The sequence below is a fragment of the Budorcas taxicolor genome, chromosome 1 (assembly GCF_023091745.1).
Source record: "Budorcas taxicolor isolate Tak-1 chromosome 1, Takin1.1, whole genome shotgun sequence".
NCBI classification, from domain to species: domain Eukaryota; kingdom Metazoa; phylum Chordata; class Mammalia; order Artiodactyla; family Bovidae; genus Budorcas; species Budorcas taxicolor.
Window position 1 is genome coordinate 216,028,082 of NC_068910.1, and position 24,017 is coordinate 216,052,098.

The window sequence follows — 24,017 nt, forward strand, 5'->3', positions numbered from 1 at the left end:
CACGGTGATTTCCAAGCGGCCATATTCATGTCCCAGGGAACGGGCTGCATTTTGTGTGGGTGTGAATAATGAGATACATACAGAATGGACGGGCTGCCCTGCCATCCCTTTAGGGCCCTAGGAAAACAAACACAGAGCAAGTTATTAGTACAGGAACTGGAGTCTTCAACGCTATTTCCTCACACACACCAAGAGTATAAACCTTTCTGTTTCAGTGTGTGATCAATTAAACTAATATCTACCTAGACTGAACTGAGTGATTTTTCTAGGATGACAAGAAGGAAAGAAATAAAAGTATTTCTTAAAGATATATGTACTGCAGATAGAACATTTAGAAGGCATTTCTTGTAAGAATACTTAAAATTATAAACAGTAAGCTTCCCAAGGAATAGCATGAAGGAGAGGCATTTACTGAAGTATATTTAAATTTCTGGCAGCAGCACACAGCCACCCTATATGTGAAAAAGGCAATTACATAGCAAAATGGACACTCCACAGGGGAGCATGCACACCAAGCCGGTAAATCCTGAAAGGTGTTGGGTGGAAGGAGTACACATAACCGGGTGAGATGAGTCAAGGAAGGCTCCTAAACACACTCAGCCGCCTTTCTTGACACTGAGTTTTTCTCTTTTAATTCCTTTTAAGCCTTCTTCTTGGCATTTGTTTCTGAATGCGCTTGCACATATGAATCCCTTTGGGCAGCTAGTGAAAGACAGGATGCTAGCTTCAGAAAATGTTATAACATGTTCATGACTGCTATACAATTTCACTGACTCTCCCGCCAGAAGCTCAACTACTGACATCAGTGTAAGAACTTCTTTCTAAACGACAACTTGAGCATCCGTCCATCTATCCATCCATCCATCCATCCATCCAATGAGCAGCTAAATAAATGTCTGCTGAGTGCTGAGTCCCTCTGTGTGCTGCTACTGTTAACCAGAACTGTGATGGTCTCCATGATTTTACCCTCTGGGGGCATATTTTCTTCCTGATCCAAATCAGGAAATATGCATCTCACTAAAAGTTGCAGAGTCTCATTCTTTCCTTTCCAAGTGACAATAGAAAGCAGAAAAGAATGCTCAGCCATTTAAACAGAAGGAGGAACAGTTTCCAGTTAATGAACAGGACAGACAGCCCACATCCTACAGAAGACCAGATGGCAAAGAGTAGGTCCCAAGACTTGGAATAACTTGGAGCAACTTCTTCAGGAGAAGCTAAGGGCCACAGGCCTGGGACAGAGAAGCCACAGTCTAGACCACCACGGCCAAACACAAGAGCAGGAAGATGTGGGACCCCCAGGGCGAGCTCCAGAATCTGGAAAGGAGACCAGTCCGGACTGACCCAGGAAATAGATTCTCACCCACGTGATTAACAACAGTCACTAGTTCCCTCATGCAAAAGAAAGAAAAGGTTATATCAGAGTATCCTTTACTCTGGTTGATTCTCATTCTATTATAGACTCAGTTTTCCACAGAAGATCCATGTTTTTGTTTCCTTTATAAAGTTGCAAGTTAAAGGGCCCTTCCAGTCAGAAAACAGTCATGCTGTACAAAACAAGAGAAGCAATTTCTTCTCTCCTTACACTCTGCTTTCTGCACCTCACACACAAAACACAGGCACTGGCAACATTTAGCTCTTACTTGACTCTGCTCTTTAGGAGGGGAGAAACAGGTTAATATCACAGTAACACAAAAGGTGCTAAAATAGAGATGTGGCTATCTTGCCAGTGAGCGATGAGCCTGGCTCTGCTCAGGAATGCTTCAAAGGTAATTGAATCTCTTGTAATTCAATCACAGAGGAAAGTTGCGATTTTACCTCCATATCTCTTTAGCATCTAAATCATGAGTTCAGGAAGGTAACAACAGTGCCTTGGGAAACTGATCAACTTGTCAGGACACCTTAATGAAGCTTATGCAATTCTATCCCTGTTTTAAAGCTTCCTAAAAATTAATAGTCACAGCTCATATTTGTATTGAAATTTTATAATTTACAAAGAGCATTCACATTTGATTATCTGATCCTCACAGCAGCTACCTTTGGAGGTGGTTCAAACAGGACATGTCATTACCGTCTTAGAAGGAAACTAATAGACCTGGGGACCCTTGCAAGGGCACCCAGGAAGCAAGAAACAGAACCTGGACTTGAACCCAGTGTTTCTGACTTTGAGTTCTGTGCCCGTTCCATCGGGCATCCTAAGAAGCCACACACGACTTAGCTCTCCTGAGTGTACTCACTCTCCGTCCAGGGGGGCCTGGGTGTCCAGGAGAGCCTGCTTCACCTTTCAGGCCTACCGTGAGCTGCAGGGAGAAACATACATGAGATTCCACATCCTCTATCCATGGGGACTCCCTCAGCCTTAATGAGACCTTATAATTGCTTTTTAAAATTTAGAAAAAGCAAAAATAATTCAAGTCAAGCAAATTCCTTACTTTAATATAAATAGCCATCCTTTTTACTCATAGAACTCAGAGAAAAAATAATTTTCCCAACAGTTCATTGTTAGTGTCTAGAAATACAAGGTATTTTTTTATGTTGATTTTGTATCCTACAACTTTATTGAATTTATCAGTTCTAACAGCTTTTTGATGAAGTCTTTAAGATTTTCTATCTATAAGATCACATAACTGCAAATAGACACTTCTACTTCTTCCCTTCTCATTAGAATGACTTTCATTTCCTTTTCTTGTGTAATCCCTCTAGCTAGGACTTCCAGTACTATGTTGAATAGGGTAGAGAAAGTGGAAACTTTTGTCTTGTACCTGGTCCTAGCAGGAAAGTTTTCAACCTTCCATTGTCGAGTGTGATGTTACTTGCAGATTTTTTGTATGTGACCTTTATTATGTTGATGTACATTCCTTCTATACCTAATTTGTTAAGAGTTTTTATACGGAAAAGATGTTGAATTTTGTCAAATGTTTTCTCAGCATTTATTGAGATGATTCTATAATTTTTATCTTTAATTCGAAATAGCCATTCTTCAGTTCAGTTCAGTTCAGTCACTCAGTTGTGTCCGATTCTCTGTGATCTCATGAATCGCAGCACACCAGGCTTCCCCTTCCATCACCAACTCCTGGAGCTTGCTCAAACTCATGTCCATTGAGTCAGTGATGCCATCCAACCATTTCATTCTCTGTCGTCCCCTTCTCCTCCCACCTTCAATTTTTCCCAGTATTGGGGTCTTTTCCAATGAGTCAGTTCTTTTCATCAGGGGGCCAAAGTATTGGAGCTTCAGCATCAGTCCTTCCAACGAATATTCAGGACTGATTTCCTATAGGATTGACTGGTTTGAGCTCTTTGCAGTCCAGGGGACTCTCAAGAGTCTTCTCTAACACCACAGTTCAAAAACATCAATTCTTTGGTGCTCAGCTTTCTTTCTGGTCCAAATCTCATATCCATACATGACTACTGGAAAAATTATAGCTTTGGCTATATGGATCTTTCTCAGCAAAGTAATGTCTCTGCTTTTAAATATGCTGCCTAGGTTGGTCATGGCTTTTCTTCCAAGGAATAAGCATCTTTTAAATTCATGGCTGAGGTCACCATCTGCAGTGAGTTTCAGTTCAGTTCAGTTTAGTCGCTCAGTCGTGCCCGACTCTCTGTGACCCCAAGAATCGCAGCACTCCAGGCCTCCCTGTCCATCACCAACTCCCGGAGTTTACTCAAACTCATGGCCATCGAGTCAGTGATGCCATCCAGCCATCTCATCCTCTGTTGTCCCCTTCTCCTCCGGCCCCCAATCCCTCCCAGCATCAGGGTCTTTCCCAATGAGTCAACTCTTCTCATGAGGTGGCTTAGGTATTGGAGTTTCAGCTTCAGCATCAGTCCTTCCAATGAAAACCCAGGACTGATCTCCCTTAGGATGGACTGGTTAGATCTCCTTGCAGTCCAAGGGACTCTCAGGAGTCTTCTCCAACACCACAGTTCAAAAGCATCAATTCTTCGGCGCTCAGCTTTCTTCACAGTCCAACTCTCATATCCATACATGAGCACTGGAAAAACCATAGCCTTGACTAGATGGACCTTTGTTGGCAAAGTAATGTCTCTGCTTTTGAATATGCCATCTAGGTTGGTCATAACTTTTCTTCCAAGGAGTAAGCGTCTTTTAATTCCATGGCTGCAGTCACCATCTGCAGTGATTTAAGAAAGTGAAAGTGAAGTCGCTCAGTCATGTCCGACTCTTTGCAACCCCATGGATGGTAACCTACCAGGCTCCTCCGTCCATGGGATTTTCCAGGCAAGAATACTGGAGTGGGTTGCCATTTCCTTCTCCAGGGGATCTTTCCTACCCAGGGATTGAACCCGGGTCTCCCGCCTTACAGGCAAACCCTTTAACCTCTGAGCCCCCAGGGCTTCAGTGATTTAGAAGCCCCCCAAAATAAAGTCTGACACTGTTTCCCCATCTATTTCCCATGAAGTGATGGGACCAGATGCCATGATCTTTTCTGAATGTTGAGCTTTAAGCCAACTTTTTCACTCTCCTCTTTCACTTTCATCAAGAGGCTTTTTAGTTCCTCTTCACTTTCTGCCATAAGGGTGGTGTCATCTGCATATCTGAGGTGTTTGATATTTCTCCCGGCAATCTTGATTCCAGCTTGTGTTTCTTCCAGCCCAGCGTTTCTCATGATGTACTCTGCATAGAAGTTAAATAAGCAGGGTGACAATATACAGCCTTGACGGACTCCTTTCCTACCTGGAACCAGTATGTTGTTCCATGTCCAGTTCTAACTGTTGCTTCCTGACCTGCATATAGGTTTCTCAAGAGGCAGGTCAGGTGGTCTGGTATTCCCATCTCTTCCAGAATTTTCCACACTTTCTTGTGATCCACACAGTCAAAGGCTTTGGCATACTCAATAAAGCGTAAATAGATGTTTTTCTGGAACTCTCTTGCTTTTTCCATGATCCAGCAGATGTTGGCAATTTGATCTCTGGTTCCTCTGCCTTTTCTAAAATCAGCTTGAACATCAGGAAGTTCACGGTTCACGTATTGCTGAAGCCTGGCTTGGAGAATTGTGAGCTTTACTTTACTAGTGAGTTTGGAGCCCCCCAGAATAAAGTCCGTCACTATTTCCATTGTTCCCCCATCTATTTGCCATGAAGTGATGGGACTGGATGCCATGATCTTAGTTTTTTGAGTGTTGGGTTTAAGCCAACTTTTTCACTCCTCTCTTTCACTTTCATCAAGAGCCTCTTTAAATCGACATTCTTAATAATTGGTAAACATCCATTTCCTTCCTAGCTTCTTCATCTAGTGACATCCTTTGCTCTGGCACTGGCTGTGCACTTAAATCTGAATCAGTCATAAGCTAGAATTAGCGTTTAAAAAAGCAAATATACTAGAGCATGTGGAAATCTAATAAAAACCTGCCATCTGCTAAGGATCAAACAAGAAAAGTAACTCCCCACACACATTAGGACATGGGTTGGCTGTATCATTTCCCATAATTCAAGGTAATGGAAACAGATGCTAATGAAAAATATCCAGCCAGATGTAAATTGGATCTACTGAATTGCATCTCTTTCACAATGCTAATGACCATTGACCAATGCTAATGACCACTCAATTTTAAAATGAAAGGATGCTTGTCTCAGTGTTTTGTTTTTCAATAATTGTAACTCTGCACTTTGCTATTAGAACATCTCAACAGACTCCCTTAAAATGAACACCTCAAGTGACCATGGCTCTAGGAACTTTAATAGTCAGAAAACGCTCCAGGACACAGTGGGAAGATGTCAGCTCCTTCACATTGGAAGATTTCCACTTGCAGGGCTAATATTCTGTGCTTTAATATATGTCTTAGGAAAGACTGGAAGACACTGGCATTTATTGGAACAGCTTGTTATCAATCTGCGAAAACTTAAAATAGTTCAGATTCATGCAACCATAGAATTTTAGAGCTCAAAGTGACTTTTGGTGTCATTAAATTTAACTCTCATGTTACAGCAATAGAGACCCTGAAAAGTTGTGTTGAAGATCACACAGCTAGGAAGTGGCATTTCAGATAATCCTGGGTTGGATTGACAATCCACATTTATAACATAAAAGGCAGAATCTTCAAAGAAATATTTATTATTTCTGCAATTATAGACCACTTACAGTTAATCCCCTAAATCCTTTGGGTCCAGGCCCCCCAGGAATTCCAGGATCACCAGCATCACCCTAAAGATTCAAATATAAGACATCAAGATGTTAAAATGCTTGCTATGAAAATATGAAAATAATTCTCTCCAAACCAAAGCCTAGTTGATTTTGTAACTATATCACATACTAAACATTAAATGTTATCTCCTCTTATCATTTAGAACTAAGTCTAAATGATACACTTAGATATTCCCCAAACTATTTTAATTGTCTGAGAACACAAATATTTATGCATAAATATCAATCCATTGGCTATTCCATCAGTGACTAAAAATACCTAAAGAGAACTGCTTGAAAATCAAGGAAAACATATGGGGTACTGACTTTATCAAGTACCAAACAATGAATTACTTCCTAAATTCCTGAGTCGTTTCTCAAAAAGTTAAAGGTAAAAGCAAATTTATTCTGACTTGGGTGGAAAACTAATTTAGCCCTTAATCAATAAGCTAATTTCACATTTATCTGTAAATTGAAATATGCTAATTTTCTCTTTATCAGCAAATTAGAAAATTAGTCCTTTACAATGAGAACTCCTATCCTAAACGTTATTTATATAGTCCCTTCTTGTACCCTTCTCCACCTAGGAAAGAATCTCTTTTGGTAATTCATCAATTAAAAGCAGTTTTAAGGGGACTCAAAACTTGGCTATTTTCCTATACTGAGGTTGAGTCAATTAGCTCAGACATTCAATTTTTTCACCCATATTTTCCATCAATGATTGGAAGCCACTCTTCTAGACAGGATAATTTTATTTATTTATTTGACTTTTTATTGAAGTATAGTTGATTTATGATGTTAGTTTCAAGTGTACAGCAGAGTGATTCAGTTATACATACACACACACACATATATATATATTCTTTTTCAGATTCTTTTTCCTTAAAAATTTTTACAAAATATTGAGTATAGTTCCCTATACTATACAGTTGGTTATCTCTTTTATCTATAGTAGAGTGTGGAGAATCCCATGGACGGAGGAGCCTGGTAGACTGCAGTCCATGGGGTCGGTAAGAGTCGGACACGACTGAGCGACTTCACTTTCACTTTTCACTTTCATGCATTGAGAAGGAAATGGCAACCCACTCTAGTATTCTTGCCTGGAGAATCCCAGGGACAGAGAAGCCTGGTGGGCTGCCGTCTATGGGGTTACACAGGGTCAGACACGACTGAAGCGACTTAGCAGCAGCAGCAGCAGAGTGTATATGTTAATCCCAAACTCCTAATTTATCCCTCCCCAACTTTCCCCTTTGGTAACCACACATTTGTTTTCTGTGTCTGTAGGTTTATTTTGCAAATAAGTTCATTTGTAAGATTTTTAAAAGCAATCTTATCACAGAATTCCAGTGTATAGAACACATATAACCTGAGCTACTCTGGTTGAAATAGAAGGGGCATCTGGTCACAGCCCTTGGAGGTCAAATTCAGGCTGATAGGCAATGAGGAATTCCAGAAGATGTTTGATCAAGAAAGTAACATAACAAAGCCATACCTTGGAAAAAATCAGGTGACAATAGTGTTTTGAACTAACTGAGACAGGTTAAATTTGGAAGTAGGAAACCAATGAGAAGGCTCTTGTAATCTTTCAGGTAAGAGGAAGTGAAGCCATGATGATGAAGGGCAAAGAACAATAGCAGAAGCCAAGAGTTTTGCATGAGATCACCAGGGTAGAGAAATCAAGAAAAAAACAAAGGAATGAACTTGAGGGGGTACCTAGAGGTAGGGTTTCAAGACAAGGAATATCAGGCAGTGAAGGACATCTTTTCCAACTTAAGGATTCATAAGAGTTAAGTATGGTCCTTTTTTGCATTAAGCTCAGGCAACCAATTACCCTGCTTTTATTTTTTTTTTTTTTTCTGTTTCATTCAGATCCACTGACTTATCTTCCTTCTCATGTAGAAGGTCAAGATCACGGCAAGTTTGACAAGTTCGTGTGCACCATACCTTTTGGCCCATATCTCCAGGGAATCCTCGTGGACCCTGCAATTTTCAGCAGAGAACATAAATAAATCATTTCTGCAGTATAACCATTTCTTCTATTATTAAGTTTAATGGTTAAGAATATGCCTGCAGTGCAGGAGACCTGGATTTGATCCCTGGATCAGGAAGATCCCCTGGAGAAAGGAATGGCAACCCACTCCAATATTGTGGAGTAACTCCAGTAATCTTGGAGGATTCCATGGACAGAGGAGCTGGTGGGCTACAGTCCACGGGGTCACAAAGAGTTGGACACAAGTGACAGACTTTCATCAGTTACAGAAATAATTGTTTTCCATATTTACCTTGACTCCTTTTCGTCCCACAGGACCATAGCCTGGGATGCCATAGTCACCCTGTGAACATATCAGTTTATTTCAGTTTCTTAAGAGTGAAAATTAATTGTAACTTATACTAGGGAGATATGGTGTCAGGAGCAGAGCCCTGGGGACTTCCACATGGATGGGGCCTGATGACGACCTTGAACTCTTAAAATATGCATGTTGCTCAGTTTTCTGCACTTCCTGGTATGGCCTTGGTACTTCACCAGCCAGCTCTGCTTTTCAGACATTGCAGGAGGCAGAGGGATGGCCATTTACACACAGATCAGCAGTGGTTACTTTCCTGTAAAATTAAGAGCTAGTCCAAAGAACACTGGGTGAGGAATTCCTCAGAGAATTATAAATGGCCAATAAACATACGGAAAATTGTTATCCTCACTAGTAACCAAAGAAATGCAATTTGAAACAGTAATGAGATAAAATTGGTAAGGAAGGAAAAAAAGGACAATAACTATTGTTGGTATGTATGCCCTGAAGCGAATACGTTTCCTGAATAACAACAATTCATACTTTGTTTAAATTTTCTTAAGGGCATCTTGCAATAGGGTTTAAAGCCTTAATTAAATATGTACATATTCCTTGACCTAGCTATGCTACTTCTAGAAATTCCTTTGTAGAAATTAATTATGGCTTCATCTAATACGTAGTTACAAACAAGAATGTTCATTGCTGTGCTATTCAAAACAGTGAAAAACTGAAAGTAAACTGAACATCCAGTAATAAGAAATCGGTCAAATGAGCTAACGTACATATACATTCAGTAGAATATTTTGAAGCGATTAAAAGCAACACTGAGGGAAAATGTAATGACTTGGAAATATGCTCATGATACAATGTTAATAGGGAAAAATAGAAGTTTTTTGGTATTCCAGGATATCAATATTACATATTTCAAAATGGTGGGACTATGGGTAATTTTTCTTCCCCGTTTCCCATGTTTTATGCTTACCCAACTTTCTACAATATCCACGTGCAACATTTTAATAAACATTATTTTTGAGAGTAAAATAAAATTTTTCCTAATTTTTCCTATATTGGTGGCTCAGTGAACTACTGAGATCCTGGCACAGCCAGAGACACTAAAACAGGTACCCTATTTCTTGATCTTTCTTGATCCTCCCCTCTTCTCATCACTCTGGAGTTTTACAGGAACTCAAGGGAAATTGGCAGTCCTGACTTGCAACTGACAAGGCCATATATGTTGTTAACATACTGAACTCATCCATTATTCTCTCTGCATTCCGCTTTCCTTGTTAACAGCTGTTCTCCCCTTGTTTCAGCAGACAGACCAGTGCAGAATGAAAGCTGCAGGGAGCCAGAGGAATGTCCTCACATCTTCCTCGGAGGTCCCAAAACATCTTCAGGACCCAGCTGCTTGAACGGATCGTATCAGCCCTCTTCCCTTCACTGAGCCCTCGGAACTGAGAAAGGGTGGGGGTCCTTAAACCTCGTACCTGCTTTCCTCGCCGTCCCACTTGCCCCACTGGCCCTGGATCTCCAGGAATCCCAGGTTCTCCCTAGTGAGTGAGGCAAGAAGAGCTTCAGATCAGTAAAAATCAAGCCTGGCTTCCACCATACGACATTCTGTCTGTTCGCTGGGGACACTCTGTGTTCTCCGTGAGGGTCCAGAGTGCTCCGTAAGGAAAGGGAGTGTAGGAAACAACGGATGATCTTCCTGAAGGCAAGCAGGACACACTAGCACAAAGCAGGACTCAGCACTGCTTTCCCAGTGCCCTAGATGGACCAATGGAGATGGGAACGAGTGGAAAATTTACTCCAGGGAGAGTGGATTCATTTGCTGATTTATTCACGCATCCAACAATTATTTATTGTCCTGGAAAAGGAACTGCTGAACACAGCTGACATGGTTCTCCCTCATCAAGAATACCCTGGTTAGAAAGAGAGACAATTACGCAATTTGACACCACATGGTGAAGTTCAGGGTGCCATGGCCGCAGAGAGAAGGGGACTCTAAGTCAGATTTGGTGGGGTTGGCAGGCTGGCTGCCTAAAGGAGGGAAACAGGGATGCTGAGGCTTAAAGTATGAGTTGTGTGAGCTGGAAGGACCAAGGGAGGAATGAGTATGGAGAAGGGAAGGTAAACTGAAAAGCCGGGGCAACTACACAGGAGCAAGATGAGGGAGGAAGCTTTAGAATTAAATAGAGTCAAAGAGTCTTCTAAGCTATTGGACCAACCTAGACAGCATATTAAAAAGCAGAGACATTACTTTGCCAACAAAGGTCCATCTAGTCAAAGCTATGGTCTTTCCAACAGTCATGTATGGATGTGAGAGTTGGACTATAAAGAAAGCTGAGCACTGAAGAATTGATGCTTTTGAACTGTGGTGTTGGAGAAAACTCTTGAGAGTTCCTTGGACCCCAAGGAGATCCAACCAGTCCATCCTAAAGATCAGTCCTGGGTGTTCATTGGAAGGACTGATGCTGAAGCTGAAACTCCAACACTTTGGCCACCTGATGCAAAGAACTGACTCATTGGAAAAGACCCTGATGCTGGGAAAGATTGAAGGCGGGAGGAGAAGGGGATGACAGAGGATGAGATGGTTGGATGGCATCACCAACTCAATGGACATGAGTTTGAGTAAACTCTGGGAGTTGGTGATGGACAGGGAGGCCTGGAGTGCTGCAGTCCATGAGGTCGCAGAGTCGGACACGACTGAGCGACTAAACTGAAGCTACTGGAAAGTTTGGAGATTTTCCTAAGGGCCACTGGGAAGTTAGGACAAGTGACATAATTTCTGGGACCCAAATGGAAGCATGGACCCTTAACCCAAATGCAAAGACCTTCCAGACAGTGAAAGCAGAGCATGAAGCCAAGCACAGGTGCCTTCTAAGTGAGGCCCCCTGTATGACTGAATGGATCTCAGGCCCACGAAGCTGCCCTGGAGGAGGGAGCCTCTGAAAGGTTCTGAGCAGGGGAGTGAGATACTGAACAGGCCGGTGGTCTGTTCTCTAGGGATCTCCAGTAAGGACACTTCCAAGAAGGCAGGCTGAGTTAAACAGAGGACTGTATGCATGAACAGATTTGAGTTCTGACATCCCCCATGTCCCTGGCCGACTCTGCCACAAGTGCCTTGATGCATTCAGAAAACCAGAGAGTTGAGTTTAGGAGAGTTGCTTTAGGATCAGTGAATAAACCGTGTCTCTCCTAGTGAAATGAGGCAATTTCACAGGGAAGGAAAAGAATCTGTTGCAGAAAATGGGTGAGTGGTTGATGGTGCCTGGATCATGTGACGAATTAAACATGAAAATCAAAAAAATGGAGCTCCTCTTTTCTCTGCATTTGGAATCTGTAGGAATTTACCTTTTTCCCCAAAAGACCGGGCCTTCCAACACTCCCTTTCTCTCCTGCTGGTCCAGGAGCACCCTGAAAGAAAACAGGAAACACAGATATTGGCACTGCAGCAATTCATACAAAATCCGTCAGAATAGATTGGCTTTTGTGTCATTTCTGCCGACTTCTTGATACTTGCTTGAGACCCAACCTGAAACCAGATGACTTGGGCTTCAGTCCCAGTTAAAGGAGCCCCAAGTCCTCATTTACAGGGATGTGGCTAGTCCAAAAGGGGCCTTAGCGAGAAATTAAAATGGCACCCTAGACACAACACACATCATTTCTGAATGTGGCACCGTGTAACGAGCTGATCTTGCTAGAACACGACATTGGGCTGTCCTTGTCACTTCTGTGCTCTGCGCCACCCACTTGTGTGAAAAGGACGCTGAATGTGTCCCGAACCTGCAAAGGGGGCCAAAGGGTCTCTCACAAACATGCTGGGAAGATCACTAAGCAAACACAGGTATCCCTTGCCTTCTAGCCTCTCGCCATCTGCACTGAAAAAGTGAACAGATTCAGAACGATTTTCATATGAATCTCTTCCCATCCACACTCTCATTATTCACCGTCAGAAACTCAGGAACCAAGTAGCTTCAGAGGGTGAATTCAAAGCTGAACTAATTTGGGTAGCAAGCGATCTTGGTAGAGTCAGTTTCAAATATCTCTTGTCAATGGAGACAGGCATGGCACAGATAATTTTCAAAAATTAGAAAAGCCTGAATAATGTATCAGGTTTTTAAATGTTCCTGAATCAGCATGCTGTGCATTCTCCTAAAGGCTTTCTTCAGGCAGATGGAGTAGGTCTGTGCTTTCCAAATCAAACCCCAGGAAAGGGGAAGGGGGAATGAACAAGGAATCTGAGCTGTGCTGAGTACTTTTTCCCCAGTTTTTCCCAAGTGAATCCTCGAATGAAAGACTCCACATCTAGATAATATAAAATAATCTCTAGGTGAAGATGTTTTCGAAGCAAGAGGAGAAGGAAGGCTGGAGGCCACTGACAAGACCACCTTAGTCACGCACCTGAGGTCCTTTGTGTCCCTCGTTCCCCTTCTCTCCTTTCCTGCCTGGAGGTCCGCTCGCTCCCTTTGGTGGTAACGAAAGAAACACAATGCAATGAAGTCAGTGAAAAGTGACTTTCTTTGCTGCTGCTCTTGAAAGACACGCATGGAAACAGTCCAGCCCTTCAACACCGTGATTAAGCTTGTCTCAGAAAAGAAGATGCTGGGAGATCCAGACTCAGTGCAGCAGCTTTTATGAGGAAATTCCCTGCCTGGGTATAAGACCTTATCCCTCTGTAATGGGTAGAAATGGAAAAGAGACTTAAAGAAGAAATAAAACCTACAGAAGAAGGAAGCGAGACACAAACAATAGGCAGATGGACTCCGCTGATGTGGCAAGTTATTGGGCCAAAGAACTTCAATGTGTGAAAGAGAAAGCAAGCTGTTCTCAGTTCAGTTTAGTTTAGTTCAGTCGCTCAGTCGTGTCTGACTTTTTGTGACCCCATGAATCGCAGCACACCAGGCCTCCCTGTCCATCACCATCTCCCCGAGTTCACTCAGACTCACGTCCATCGAGTCCGTGATGCCATCTAGCCATCTCATCCTTGGTCGTCCCCTTCTCCTCCTGCCCCCAGTCCCTCCCAGCATCAGAGTCTTTTCCAGTGAGTTAACTCTTCGCATGAGGTGGCCAAAGCCCTGGAGTTTCAGCTTTAGCATCATTCCTTCCAAAGAAATCCCAGGGCTGATCTCCTTGCAGTCCAAGGGACTCTCAAGAGTCTTCTCCAACACCACAGTTCAGAAGCATCAATTCTTCGGCGCTCTGCCTTCTTCACAGTCCAACTCTCACATCCATACATGACCACTGGAAAAACCATGGCCTTAACTAGATGGACCTTAGTCAGCAAAGTAATGTCTCTGCTTTTGAATATATATCTAGGTTGGTCATAACTTTTCTTCCAAGGAGTAAGCGTCTTTTAATTTCATGGCTGCAATCACCATCTGCAGTGATTTTGGAGCCCCAAAAACATAAAGTCTGACACTGTTTCCACTGTTTCCCCACCTATTTCCCATGAAGTGATGGGACCGGATACCATGATCTTCGTTTTCTGAATATTGAGCTTTAGGCCAACTTTTTCACTCTCCTCTTTCACTTTCATCAAGAGGCTTTTTAGCTCCTCTTCACTTTCTGCCATAAGGGTGGTGTCATCTGCATATCTGAGGTTATTGATATTTCTCCCAGCAATCTAAGTTAGCACAAAAGGACATTTTCACAGCAGATCTCTATCAGAGGAATTAAAACATATTTTCTGCCCTACTTCCCATCAGTTGTTTGGTTCTCATATGGTTCTCTCGCATGGAAGGGAAAACTAGCGGTGCTAGTGTAGCTTCTCATCACCAAAACAGCAGCTGTAAGATGTTTTGGCTGCTCAGGGAAAATGGTGGTCAAAGCCCCTGACTCACCTTGGTTCATAGCCTGAGCATCATAGGAACCCTGGAGGACTGAGGCAACATCACTTCTCTCCCGACAAAGGCTGGGGAGGGACTTAGGCTGGCTGTCATGTCCGGTTCTTTGTGACCCCATGGACTGCAGCATGCCAGGCCTCCCTGGCCATCGCCAACTCCCGGAGCTTGCTCAAATACGTCCATTGAGTCGGTGATGCCATCCAACCATCTCATCCTCTGTTGTCCCCTTCTCCTCCTGCCTTCAATCTTTCCCAGCATCAGGGTCTTTTCCAGTGAGTCAGTTCTCTTCAGGTGGCCAAAGTATTGGAGCTTCAGCTTCAGCATCAGTCCTTCCAATGAATAGTCAGGACTGATTTCCTTTAGGATGGACTGGTTGGATCTCCTTGCAGTCCAAGGGACTCTCAAGAGTCTTGTCCAACACCACAGTTCAAAAGCATCAATTCTTCAGCACTCAGCTTTCTTTATAGTCCAACTCTCACATTCATACATGACTACTGGAAAGACCATAGTTTTGACGAGACAGACCTTTGTCAGCAAAGTAATGTCTCTGCTTTTTAATATGCTTTCTAGGTTGGTCATAGCTTTTCCTTCAAGGAGCAAGTGTCTTTTAATTTCATGGCTGCAGTGATTTTGAAGCCCAGGAAAACAAAGTCAGCCACTGTTTCCAATAGTCAGCCATCTATTTGCCATGAAGTGATGGGACCAGATGCCACGATCTTAGTTTTTTGAGTGTTGAGTTTTAAACCAGCTTTTTCAGTCTCCTCTTTCATCAAGAGGTTCTTTAGTTCGTTTTCACTTTCAGCCTTACGGGTGGTATCATCTGTGTATCTGAGGTTATTGATATTTCTCCCAGCAATCTTGATTCCAGCATGTGCTTCATCCAGCCTGGCATTTCGCATGATGTATTCTGCATAAAAGTTAAATAAGCAGGGTGACAATATACAGCCTTGACGTACTCCTTTCCTAGTCTGGAACCAGTCAGTTGTTTCATGTCCAGTTCTAACTATTGCTTCTTGACCTGCATACAGATTTCTCAGGAGACAGGTAAGGTGGTCTGATATTCCCATCTCCATCAGAATTTTCCATACTTTATTGTAATCTACATAATCAAAGGCTTTGGCATAATCAACAAAGCAGAAGTATACTTTTTTCTGGAAATCTCTTGCTTTTTCTATAATTCAACAGATGTTGGCAATTTGATCTCTGGTTCCTCTGCCTTTTCTAAAAACCAGTTTGAACATCTGGAAGTTCACAGTTCACATACTGTTGAAGTCTGGCTTGGAGAATTTTGAACATTACTTTGCTAGTGCGTGAAATGAGTGCAATTGTGCAGTAGTTTGAACATTCTTTGGCATTGCTCTTCTTTGGGACTGGAATGAAAACTGACCTTTTCCAGTCCCGTGGCCACTGCTGAGTTTTCCAAATTTGCTGTCATATTGAGTGCAGCACTTTCACAGTATCATCTTTTAGGATTTGACATAGCTCCACTGGAATTCCACCACCTCCACTAGCTTTGTTCGTAGTGATGCTTCCTAAGGCCCACTTGATTTTGCATTCCAGGATGTCTGGCTCTAGGTGAATGATCATCTAGGTTCGTGACACTGTAGAGGAGGCAGTGATCAAGAACATACCCAAGAAAAAGAAATGCAAAAAGGCAAAATGGTTGTCACAGGAGGCCTTACAGATAGCTGAGAAAGAAGAGACGCAAAAGGCAAAGGAGAAAAGGAAAGATACACGCATTTGAATGCAGAGTTCCAAAGAATAGCAAGATGACCAACTCCCCTTGTGCTAAAGCCACACTCTTGGGTGACCCCGGCATATGTTTGACATGGAAAAGAAAGAGATGTTGCAACTCCAATGCGTATCTCACTAATGATACGACCGAGAGAAAATGCAGATGCCTCAAATGGAGCACTATCAGTGATATTCTGGAAGCAATGTCACTCCCCATAGAGCTAGCTTCAGAAGAGGTGAGTAACAGTTGCCAATTTCTAACTTTCCTTTATGGGGGTCTGTGTGCAGGACCTCACTTAAGTAAAACCAATTGGTTGATCCGGATACTTATTAGTGCCAAAGTATTAAGGTCTCAATAATTCATTAAGATTAGAATGTAGACACGATGCCAGGTACACACAAGAGCAAGCTTTCCTCATCAGTGAGCTGCAAAAATGGGGCAAAGTCATCTACCCGCAATGGGAAATGCAGAATCCCTGAGACATGTACCATGGAGAAGGGTAGGGGCAACTTCATTTTTATATAGAACTACACCTTCCCATCAGAATAACAGCATTATTATCAGCGTTATAAATATTCCTACACACCTGTGAGCCTTGCAGTCCTTCAGCTCCTGATGCACCTTGAGGTCCAGGCGTGCCCGGTTCCCCCTGATGGATGAGTTTTCAGTGTTAAGATTCTCTTCACATGGTTCCCATATAGGTTTTCTCTTCATGGTACTAGTGCTCCATGGCATGGTACCTGGAACTGTCTTGTCTGACTTGGATCGTGCCCCTCTTGGCTTGGGATTGTACTTTTCCATGCTGTCTAATGATTGAACTCCAGGTCATCGCTTACTCTAAGACAGAATTTCACTGCCTTGCAGACGAAGCCCAGGGTGTGTGAACAGCAGAGTCTGCAGAACTGCACAGGTCCCCTGTCTCTGAGGTGTTCATGAAGGAGGCTTGCCTTACCTTAGGTCTGTCCTATGTCTGGCAGCGTAACTGATGGACACTGGATCCACCAGTTGGGAGGGCTCATATCCAGGGCTCTGCACTTCCTGCAGCACCCTTATCAAATGCTAACTCATTGGCCCCACCTCCCATAGAGGACAGGAGGGAAAGGCTACTCACCAAGGCACCCTGGACTCCCCTCTGGCCTTCTCTCCCCTGGATCAGAAAAGACAGAGGGTTAGTGAGTGGGTGTCTAGATGGAGGCTCCTTAGAAGCAATCAGACCTCTCTTGCTCCTGACAGACAGAGTAACGGGCAGCTTGCAGAAACGACTTCCCCGAGCCACTCTCCAAAGACAAACTTACACACCAGGCACTTAATTACTAACTAACATTTGGGGGATTGATTGCAAACCAATCCAAAAGTCAGTCCAGACTCAGCTCTAGGCTGACAACCCTGACAACTCTCTGGGAGAGTCAGATCATCTCAGAGCACCTGTCCGATGCCCACCCACTCCGGCAAGTCCCACAAAGTACTGTCTGCTAGTCAGAGGTTTCCTGCCTGAGCACAAGCTGTGACATGTCCTCTGCTCTCGGTCCCAGCCCCTGGTCATATCTTAGGGGAGAGTGAAACATCATTACACGCAGTGCCCCTCATGGGCCCAAGGGTTAGACTCCACGGAATCCTCCAAGGAGGACATGGCCGATGGGGTCCATGTGCTGGTACAATGCCACCGTCAGGGTCGTCAGAGAAAAGCTGGTCTGAAGCCAAAATCCAGCTGCACATCTCCAGAAGCAGCCTCATGTTGCCAGGGCAGGCTCTCCACCTAGTGGCTATCTCTGCTTTCCGGAGGGTGGCTAAGCCAGGAGAAGATATCCAAGCCCCAGATCCTAACGTTTTTCCTGAAAAGCTATGACGAGGTCTGTCCTTACCCCTCACCTCCCAGCTCTGCCTCACTGAAGTTGCCAGAAGGACATCTCACCCATCAATCTACTTCGTGTGGGGATACGCCAACAATGATTACTTCATGTACAAAACAAATACTTAAAAAAATTTTTCCCCTACATTTGTTTGGAAAGGTAGCCGTGGAAATGACTGTAGAACAGCTGTTTTCTTTCAACTGCCTAGCTCCTGAATCTTCTTAGAATAAACCAGCTGACCAAATATCACCTCCACCGGGTTGGCTAACGATTAGAATTCCTCCAGCGAGGTTCTGCCGCTTGATTCAGGTACTCTTTGCTCACAAAGTGCAAATACCCGTTGAGAGAACCTGCCATTTGTAATTTGTCAGCTGTTTGTGCCTTGATGTGATTCACAGAATGCTTAACAGATGAACGTGCAGAAGAAACAGTGAAGTTTGAAGTTCCTGTTTCATGATGTCGTCATTCTCTCTCCATTAAAAGGCAAGGATAAAACAACATTCATTCTGTATACAGACAGTGCAGCACAATGGTTAGGGACGTGTCCTCAGAAGTTGGACGGCTGTGAGCTCAGCCTTGCCCTTTGAAGCCTGGGTGGCACAGAGCAATTGCACAGTAAACCTGAGCCTGGCTGGTGAGGAGTGAGACACCCTGGTTCAAACCCCAGCTTCAACATTCACTACCTATTCTAATCCTGGCCAGTTTGTCCAAGGTCCCTTGCTTTTTCTCATCTGTAAAATGGCTATAATCATAATTTCTACCTGATAGATTTGTTATGAGGATTAAACAAATTAATATTTGAAAGTGATTTGAACTGGACCTGGCACAAATTAGGTGCTCTAGAAGTCTGAATACTAGTATCTATAAGCGTTCCTTGTGTCTGATGGGCCAAAGGCAATGGGCCTGGAAGAAAAATGTGTTAGTCACTCAGGCATGTCCAACTCTTTGTAACCCCATGGACTGTAGCCCACCAGGCTCCTCTGTGCATGGAATTCTCCAGGCAAGAATACTGGAGTAGGTTGCCATTTCCCTCTCCAGGGGATCTTCCTGACCCAGGGATTGAACCCAGGCCTCCTGCATTGCAGGCAGACTCTTTACCATCTGAGCCACCAGGGAAGCCCCCAAATGGGCCTGGAACATGCTTTCAAATGGTCTGGTTCTTAGTACACAGATCCATTGTGTTCTCAAGAGCTGGGGCAACAATTTAATTTAAAAAGATTGAAATTGTGTCACCCAAGAGAAGATGTCTTCGGTTTGCTTATGTTTTTAGCATTTGTCATCCATTTAAGATCCTCTGACCATCAGAGAGAATTCTAGCCTTCACTGGGAAGGTGGAAGAGAAGAAGAAAAGCCACTGCTTTATATCCATCCGTGTTGCCTTGTTTAATTCAAGAGAAAAGAGGTTAGAGGAGGAGATGGTCAAGGAAGTGGGTGAGGATGGCAGACACAAGCTGAGCCTCCTGTCCACGAAGCAACTTGAAGTCAATGCTTGGTTTGTCCAAGTAGTAATCCTTTAACCGGCCCCAGCACCTCTTTTTTTAAAAGGTGCTGATTGATGGTGACTGCTATAAAGCTGTTTCAAACCAACAATACGACATGTTTATCTTTAAGATTTATAGCATTTAGTTCATCTTGCTGATCTCCTGCTTCCTTTGATTAATTTGAATTATCCTGTGTGGAGAGGAGGGCAACGTCCCAAAGAATTTCACTAGTAGCATTGGGAGGCCTAAGCCATCCAACTGGAGACCTTTTCCCTTAAGAACTGAGTCAAGATAAACAAAGGCAGGAGGAATTTGGACATTCATCCATTATCTCTCCCAGAGAGAGAGGCAAAAGCCACGGCTTTCAAAGTGGCAGGACGATTCCGAATTTATAGCAGAAAGGGAAGCCAGCTGTTTCCAAGTGTTCTGTTGACCAAAACCCAGGGCCAAATCTAGGATGTTGTACATCATTTCTTTTTATGAGCTCCATCTGAATGCACGATGAGCGGGTTTCTAACACATTATAAACATACTCTCTAATTTCAGTAGTCCACAAAGGGAAAGTGGTTTCTTGGTTGTTCTTTAAAAAGAAGGGGAAATCCAACATTTCTGTTTTAGGCTTGATATCACACGGGATGTTACAAAATTACCTGCAGCATCTCAAGATTGCCACTGGCTCAGCCCTAATCACCAATGTTTTGGTTTATTCAGGAAGAATTTATTAATATCTGTGATCTATCTTTCCCACTGGTGATATACAAAGAGGAAGAGTATATCTGAGTGTTAGTCACTCAGTCACGTCCAACTCTTTGAGACCCTGTGGACTGTAGCCAGCCAGGCTCTTCTGTCCATGGGATTGTCCCAGGCAAGAATATTGGAGTGGGTTGCCATGTCCTTCTCCAGGGGGTCTTTCTGACCTAGGGACTGGACCGGATCTCCTGCACTGCAGGTAGATTCCTTACCTTCTGAACTACCAGGGAAGATATATATTTCTTAATGCTCTTTAAAAAGCTCAAAGATGCTGAGCTACTGGAGGAGGATTTTTATGTGAAAATCATTGGCTCTCTCCGAAGACATTTAAAAGCTTCCAGAAGGTGGAAAGGGAAAAACACACCATCACAGTGTTTCTCAACCAGGAGCAATCTGCCCCCCATCACTATTCTCGACTGAAATTTGGCAAGATCTGCAGACATTTTTGGATGCCACAACTCAGGAAAGTGGGTGCTACTGACATCTAGTGTGTAGAGACCAGGATGCTGCAAAATATCATATAACGCATAGGAAAGCCCCTCAAAACAAGGAACTGTGAAAGTTGCTCAGTCGTGTCCAATTCTTTGCGACCCCAAGGACTATACAGTCCATGGAATTCTCCAGGCCAGAATACTGGAGTGGGTAGCTTTTCCCTTCTCCAGGGGATCTTCCCAACCCAGGGATCAAACCCATGTCTCCCACATTGCAGGTGGCTTCTTTAGCAGCTGAGCCACAAGGGAAGCCCAAGAAAACTGGAGTGGGTAGCTTTTCCCTTCTCCAGGGGATCTTCCCAACCCAGGGAGAGAACGGGGGTCTCCTGCATTGCAGTTGGATTCTTTACCAACTGAGCTATCTTGACCCCAAATGACAACAGTGTCAAGATGGGACTGTTGGATCAGTTGACTGCAGGGGCACATATTCTGAATGCCTCTGTGGCATCTTCAGGTGATAAGGAGCGGCGATAAATGTCCATGGAAATACTTACCCTGCTCCCTCTGGAGCTAGGACTGCCTTGTGTCCCTTTCTGCCCGGTTCTACCCTGGAAAGAAAATCGTTACCCCAAGATCATAAGGCAAAAGATTCTGAAGAAGTGACAGAGGCATCAGCATAACAACATCAAGTACCATCAAACTGAACAGATGCGTCATGCCAGAACATTTCTGCACATTAACCCTATGGGCATGCGTGTATTAAAGAGGAAAATGATATAGCAACATGCACGGCTATGACTGGTTTCCCCGTAGAATAATGTCACCTGCCAGAAATGTGATGATTTTGCCCATAGCAATATAAGCTACTACAGACATGCCTTATTTTAAGAAAATAAAGCTCTCTTAAACTTAGGAGTGATTGTTCAATTATTTAAAAAAAGTATGTATTTTACTAAATAATTAATTTAGACTTTAAGAAAGCCTCAGCTCCATAACAGAATTCCTCAACTCATATACATTAAATAGATCCAATTACTTGTCTTCCTTGCTCTCCTTTGGAGCCCTTTTGTCCTTTGATGTTGTTGCTTTGTCCTGGATTACCCTAGAGGAAGATTTAAAAAGCACTTTAGAATCAAGAAAAATCAGCCTTTTCTTTTATTTCTCAAAATAGTACAATGTTCAAGAACTAAACTAATCTGGGCTAAATAATGAGAGGTGGGAGAAAAATTCTCCATATTTGAAACACAATTTTTTTTTTTAAAGATGAAAGTAAATCTGAAGGAGGCTTAGTGAAAAATGAAGAATTATGAGTGCTTGCTGAAGTTACAGTGATTTTCCCTTCCTGTGCTGGTAGCTTCACTAATGCACCCATCCAAACAAGCTTATGCCACTCATTCAAAGATGTAGCAAGATTCCCCTGTCATCGAGTCTGCGTTAGGGAATCTACAGGACTGAAAACTCAGTAACCAAAATTATGGAAATTTCGTTCCCAAAGGAACTTGAAAGTCTCAAAATGAATAAGATGGAAGTTTTGTTCCCATCTCTGAGTTTTTATATATAATCAGCCCGGATCATATGCAGGCTTACCTCAAACAAATAAGCCCCAGTCAGTATCTACTACTACCCCTCCCAAGTCATGTGTTTGCCTACAGGTTAGTGGAAACACAAGAGAAAAAAAAGACAGGAAATGAGGAGTAACTACACAATTCAGGACCATCTGGGCCCCAGAAACTTACAGGATCCCCTGGGAAACCCTTCTCTCCATATCCCCCAGGGGGACCTCGGGAACCTGGGCTGCCCTGAAAAAAAAATAAAATAAAATGAGCTCCAAGTTAGCTTGCAGGAGGGTGTTAAAATATCAAGCGTTGTGGCGTTTGGAGGGGAGAAAATCCATCAGACGAAATGATTCGCATTCCTCTATCCCAGCTAGATTCCTTTCAGCCTCTCAGGCAGAACCAAGCCCAGTTTGAAACCTACGGTCAGGACTATTTATAATGAGACCAAAAAAAGGTAAAAATTCTCAAGGTCTAGCACCGCCCTCTAGAACCTTCTGCAGAGACGGAAAGGTTCTCCATCCACACTGTCCAGTACACTAGCCCCTGGCCATAGATGGCCGTCAAGCACACGACAGGAGAGCCGAATTTTTCATTTTAGTTAATTTGAATAAATCTGACATCCTGGAGCCAGAGCCAGGGTGAGACAAAACAAGAAACCAAGGGAACAACATTTGGGCAGGCACCCAGTCTTATCACTCTGAGAATAAGTGCTTCCTTAAATTTTGCACGCCAGGACCTCACTCCAGCCCGGACCCTATTACATCCTTAATGTGTCTTCTGTCTGTTGCTTCATTTGAAGGCTTCAGCACTTCTCACCCTGATTAATACAGATCCACCTCTCATCTTTGCCTTGCATCTATGTCATCCCCAACACATCCTCCATGCTACTGTCATGGAATAGTTCTAAAATGCAAATTGGATTGTGACCTCCTTGCTTAAAACCTTTTTAAGGCTCTGCATTCCCTATGGCCGCAATCCATCCCAAGACTGCTTCTCCTTGGCTCACCAGTGCCTTTCCCAGCTCTTCCCAACTCCTTTTGAACCCCAACTCCCTCCACCTGAACCCTAACACTCATACCAGGCAGAACAACTTTCAGGGCCCCCCAAGCCTCCGTGTCTTTGCTTAAATGGATGGATAAGAAAGCTGTAGTACATATACACAATAGAATTTTACTCAGCCATTAAAAAGAACACATTTAAATCACTTCTAATGAGGTGGATGAAATTGGAGCCTACTATACAGAATGACTTTATTTTTTTAGGCTCCAAAATCACTGCAGATGGTGATTGCAGCCATGAAATTAAAAGACGCTTACTCCTTGGAAGGAAAGTTATGACCAACCTAGATAGCATATTCAAAAGCAGAGACATTACTTTGCCAACTAAGGTCCGTCTAGTCAACGCTATGGGTTTTCTAGGGATTGGGGGCTGGAGGAGAAGGGGACAACAGAGGATGAGATGGCTGGATGGCATCACCAACTTGATGGACGTGAGTTTGAGTGATGAACAGGGAGGCCTGGCGTGCTGTGATTCATGGGGTCGCAAAGAGTCAGACACAACTGAGCGACGGAACTGAACTGAATACAGAGTGAAGTAAGTCAGAAAGAAAAGCACTAATACAGTAACAATGACCTTATATACAAGACAGCAAGAGAGACACAGATATAAAGAACAGACTTTTGGACTGTGTGGGAAAAGGTGAGGGTGGAATGATTTGAGAGAATAGCATTGAAATGTGCATATTACCACATGTGAAACAGATCACCAGTGCAAGTTCAACACGTGAAGCAGGGCCCTCACAGCCAGTGCACTGGGACAATCCAGAGGGCTGGGATGGGGAGGGAGGAGGGTTCAGGGTGGGGGACGCATGCACACCATGGCTGAGTCATGTCAATGTACAGCAAAAACCACCACAATATTGTAAGTAATTGAAGTGGAAGTGGGGTC

General features: G+C 43.3%; 1 protein-coding gene across 1 annotated transcript in view; it reads right to left on the minus strand.

Moving 5' to 3' along the window:
• The window catches only part of COL6A5 (collagen type VI alpha 5 chain), a 119,202-nt gene that overhangs the window by 59,296 nt on the left and 35,889 nt on the right, over positions 1-24,017 (minus strand). Inside the window, exons 17-29 of the mRNA XM_052640693.1 lie at positions 22,251-22,313; positions 21,551-21,616; positions 21,069-21,122; positions 17,114-17,149; positions 16,589-16,651; positions 12,826-12,888; positions 11,776-11,838; positions 9,909-9,971; positions 8,419-8,469; positions 8,081-8,116; positions 6,095-6,157; positions 2,235-2,297; positions 82-117 (exon numbers count right to left, since the gene is read on the minus strand). Of these exons, the coding sequence (XP_052496653.1) occupies positions 82-117; positions 2,235-2,297; positions 6,095-6,157; positions 8,081-8,116; positions 8,419-8,469; positions 9,909-9,971; positions 11,776-11,838; positions 12,826-12,888; positions 16,589-16,651; positions 17,114-17,149; positions 21,069-21,122; positions 21,551-21,616; positions 22,251-22,313 (720 nt within the window). The remainder of the gene's footprint in view (positions 1-81; positions 118-2,234; positions 2,298-6,094; positions 6,158-8,080; positions 8,117-8,418; positions 8,470-9,908; positions 9,972-11,775; positions 11,839-12,825; positions 12,889-16,588; positions 16,652-17,113; positions 17,150-21,068; positions 21,123-21,550; positions 21,617-22,250; positions 22,314-24,017) is intronic.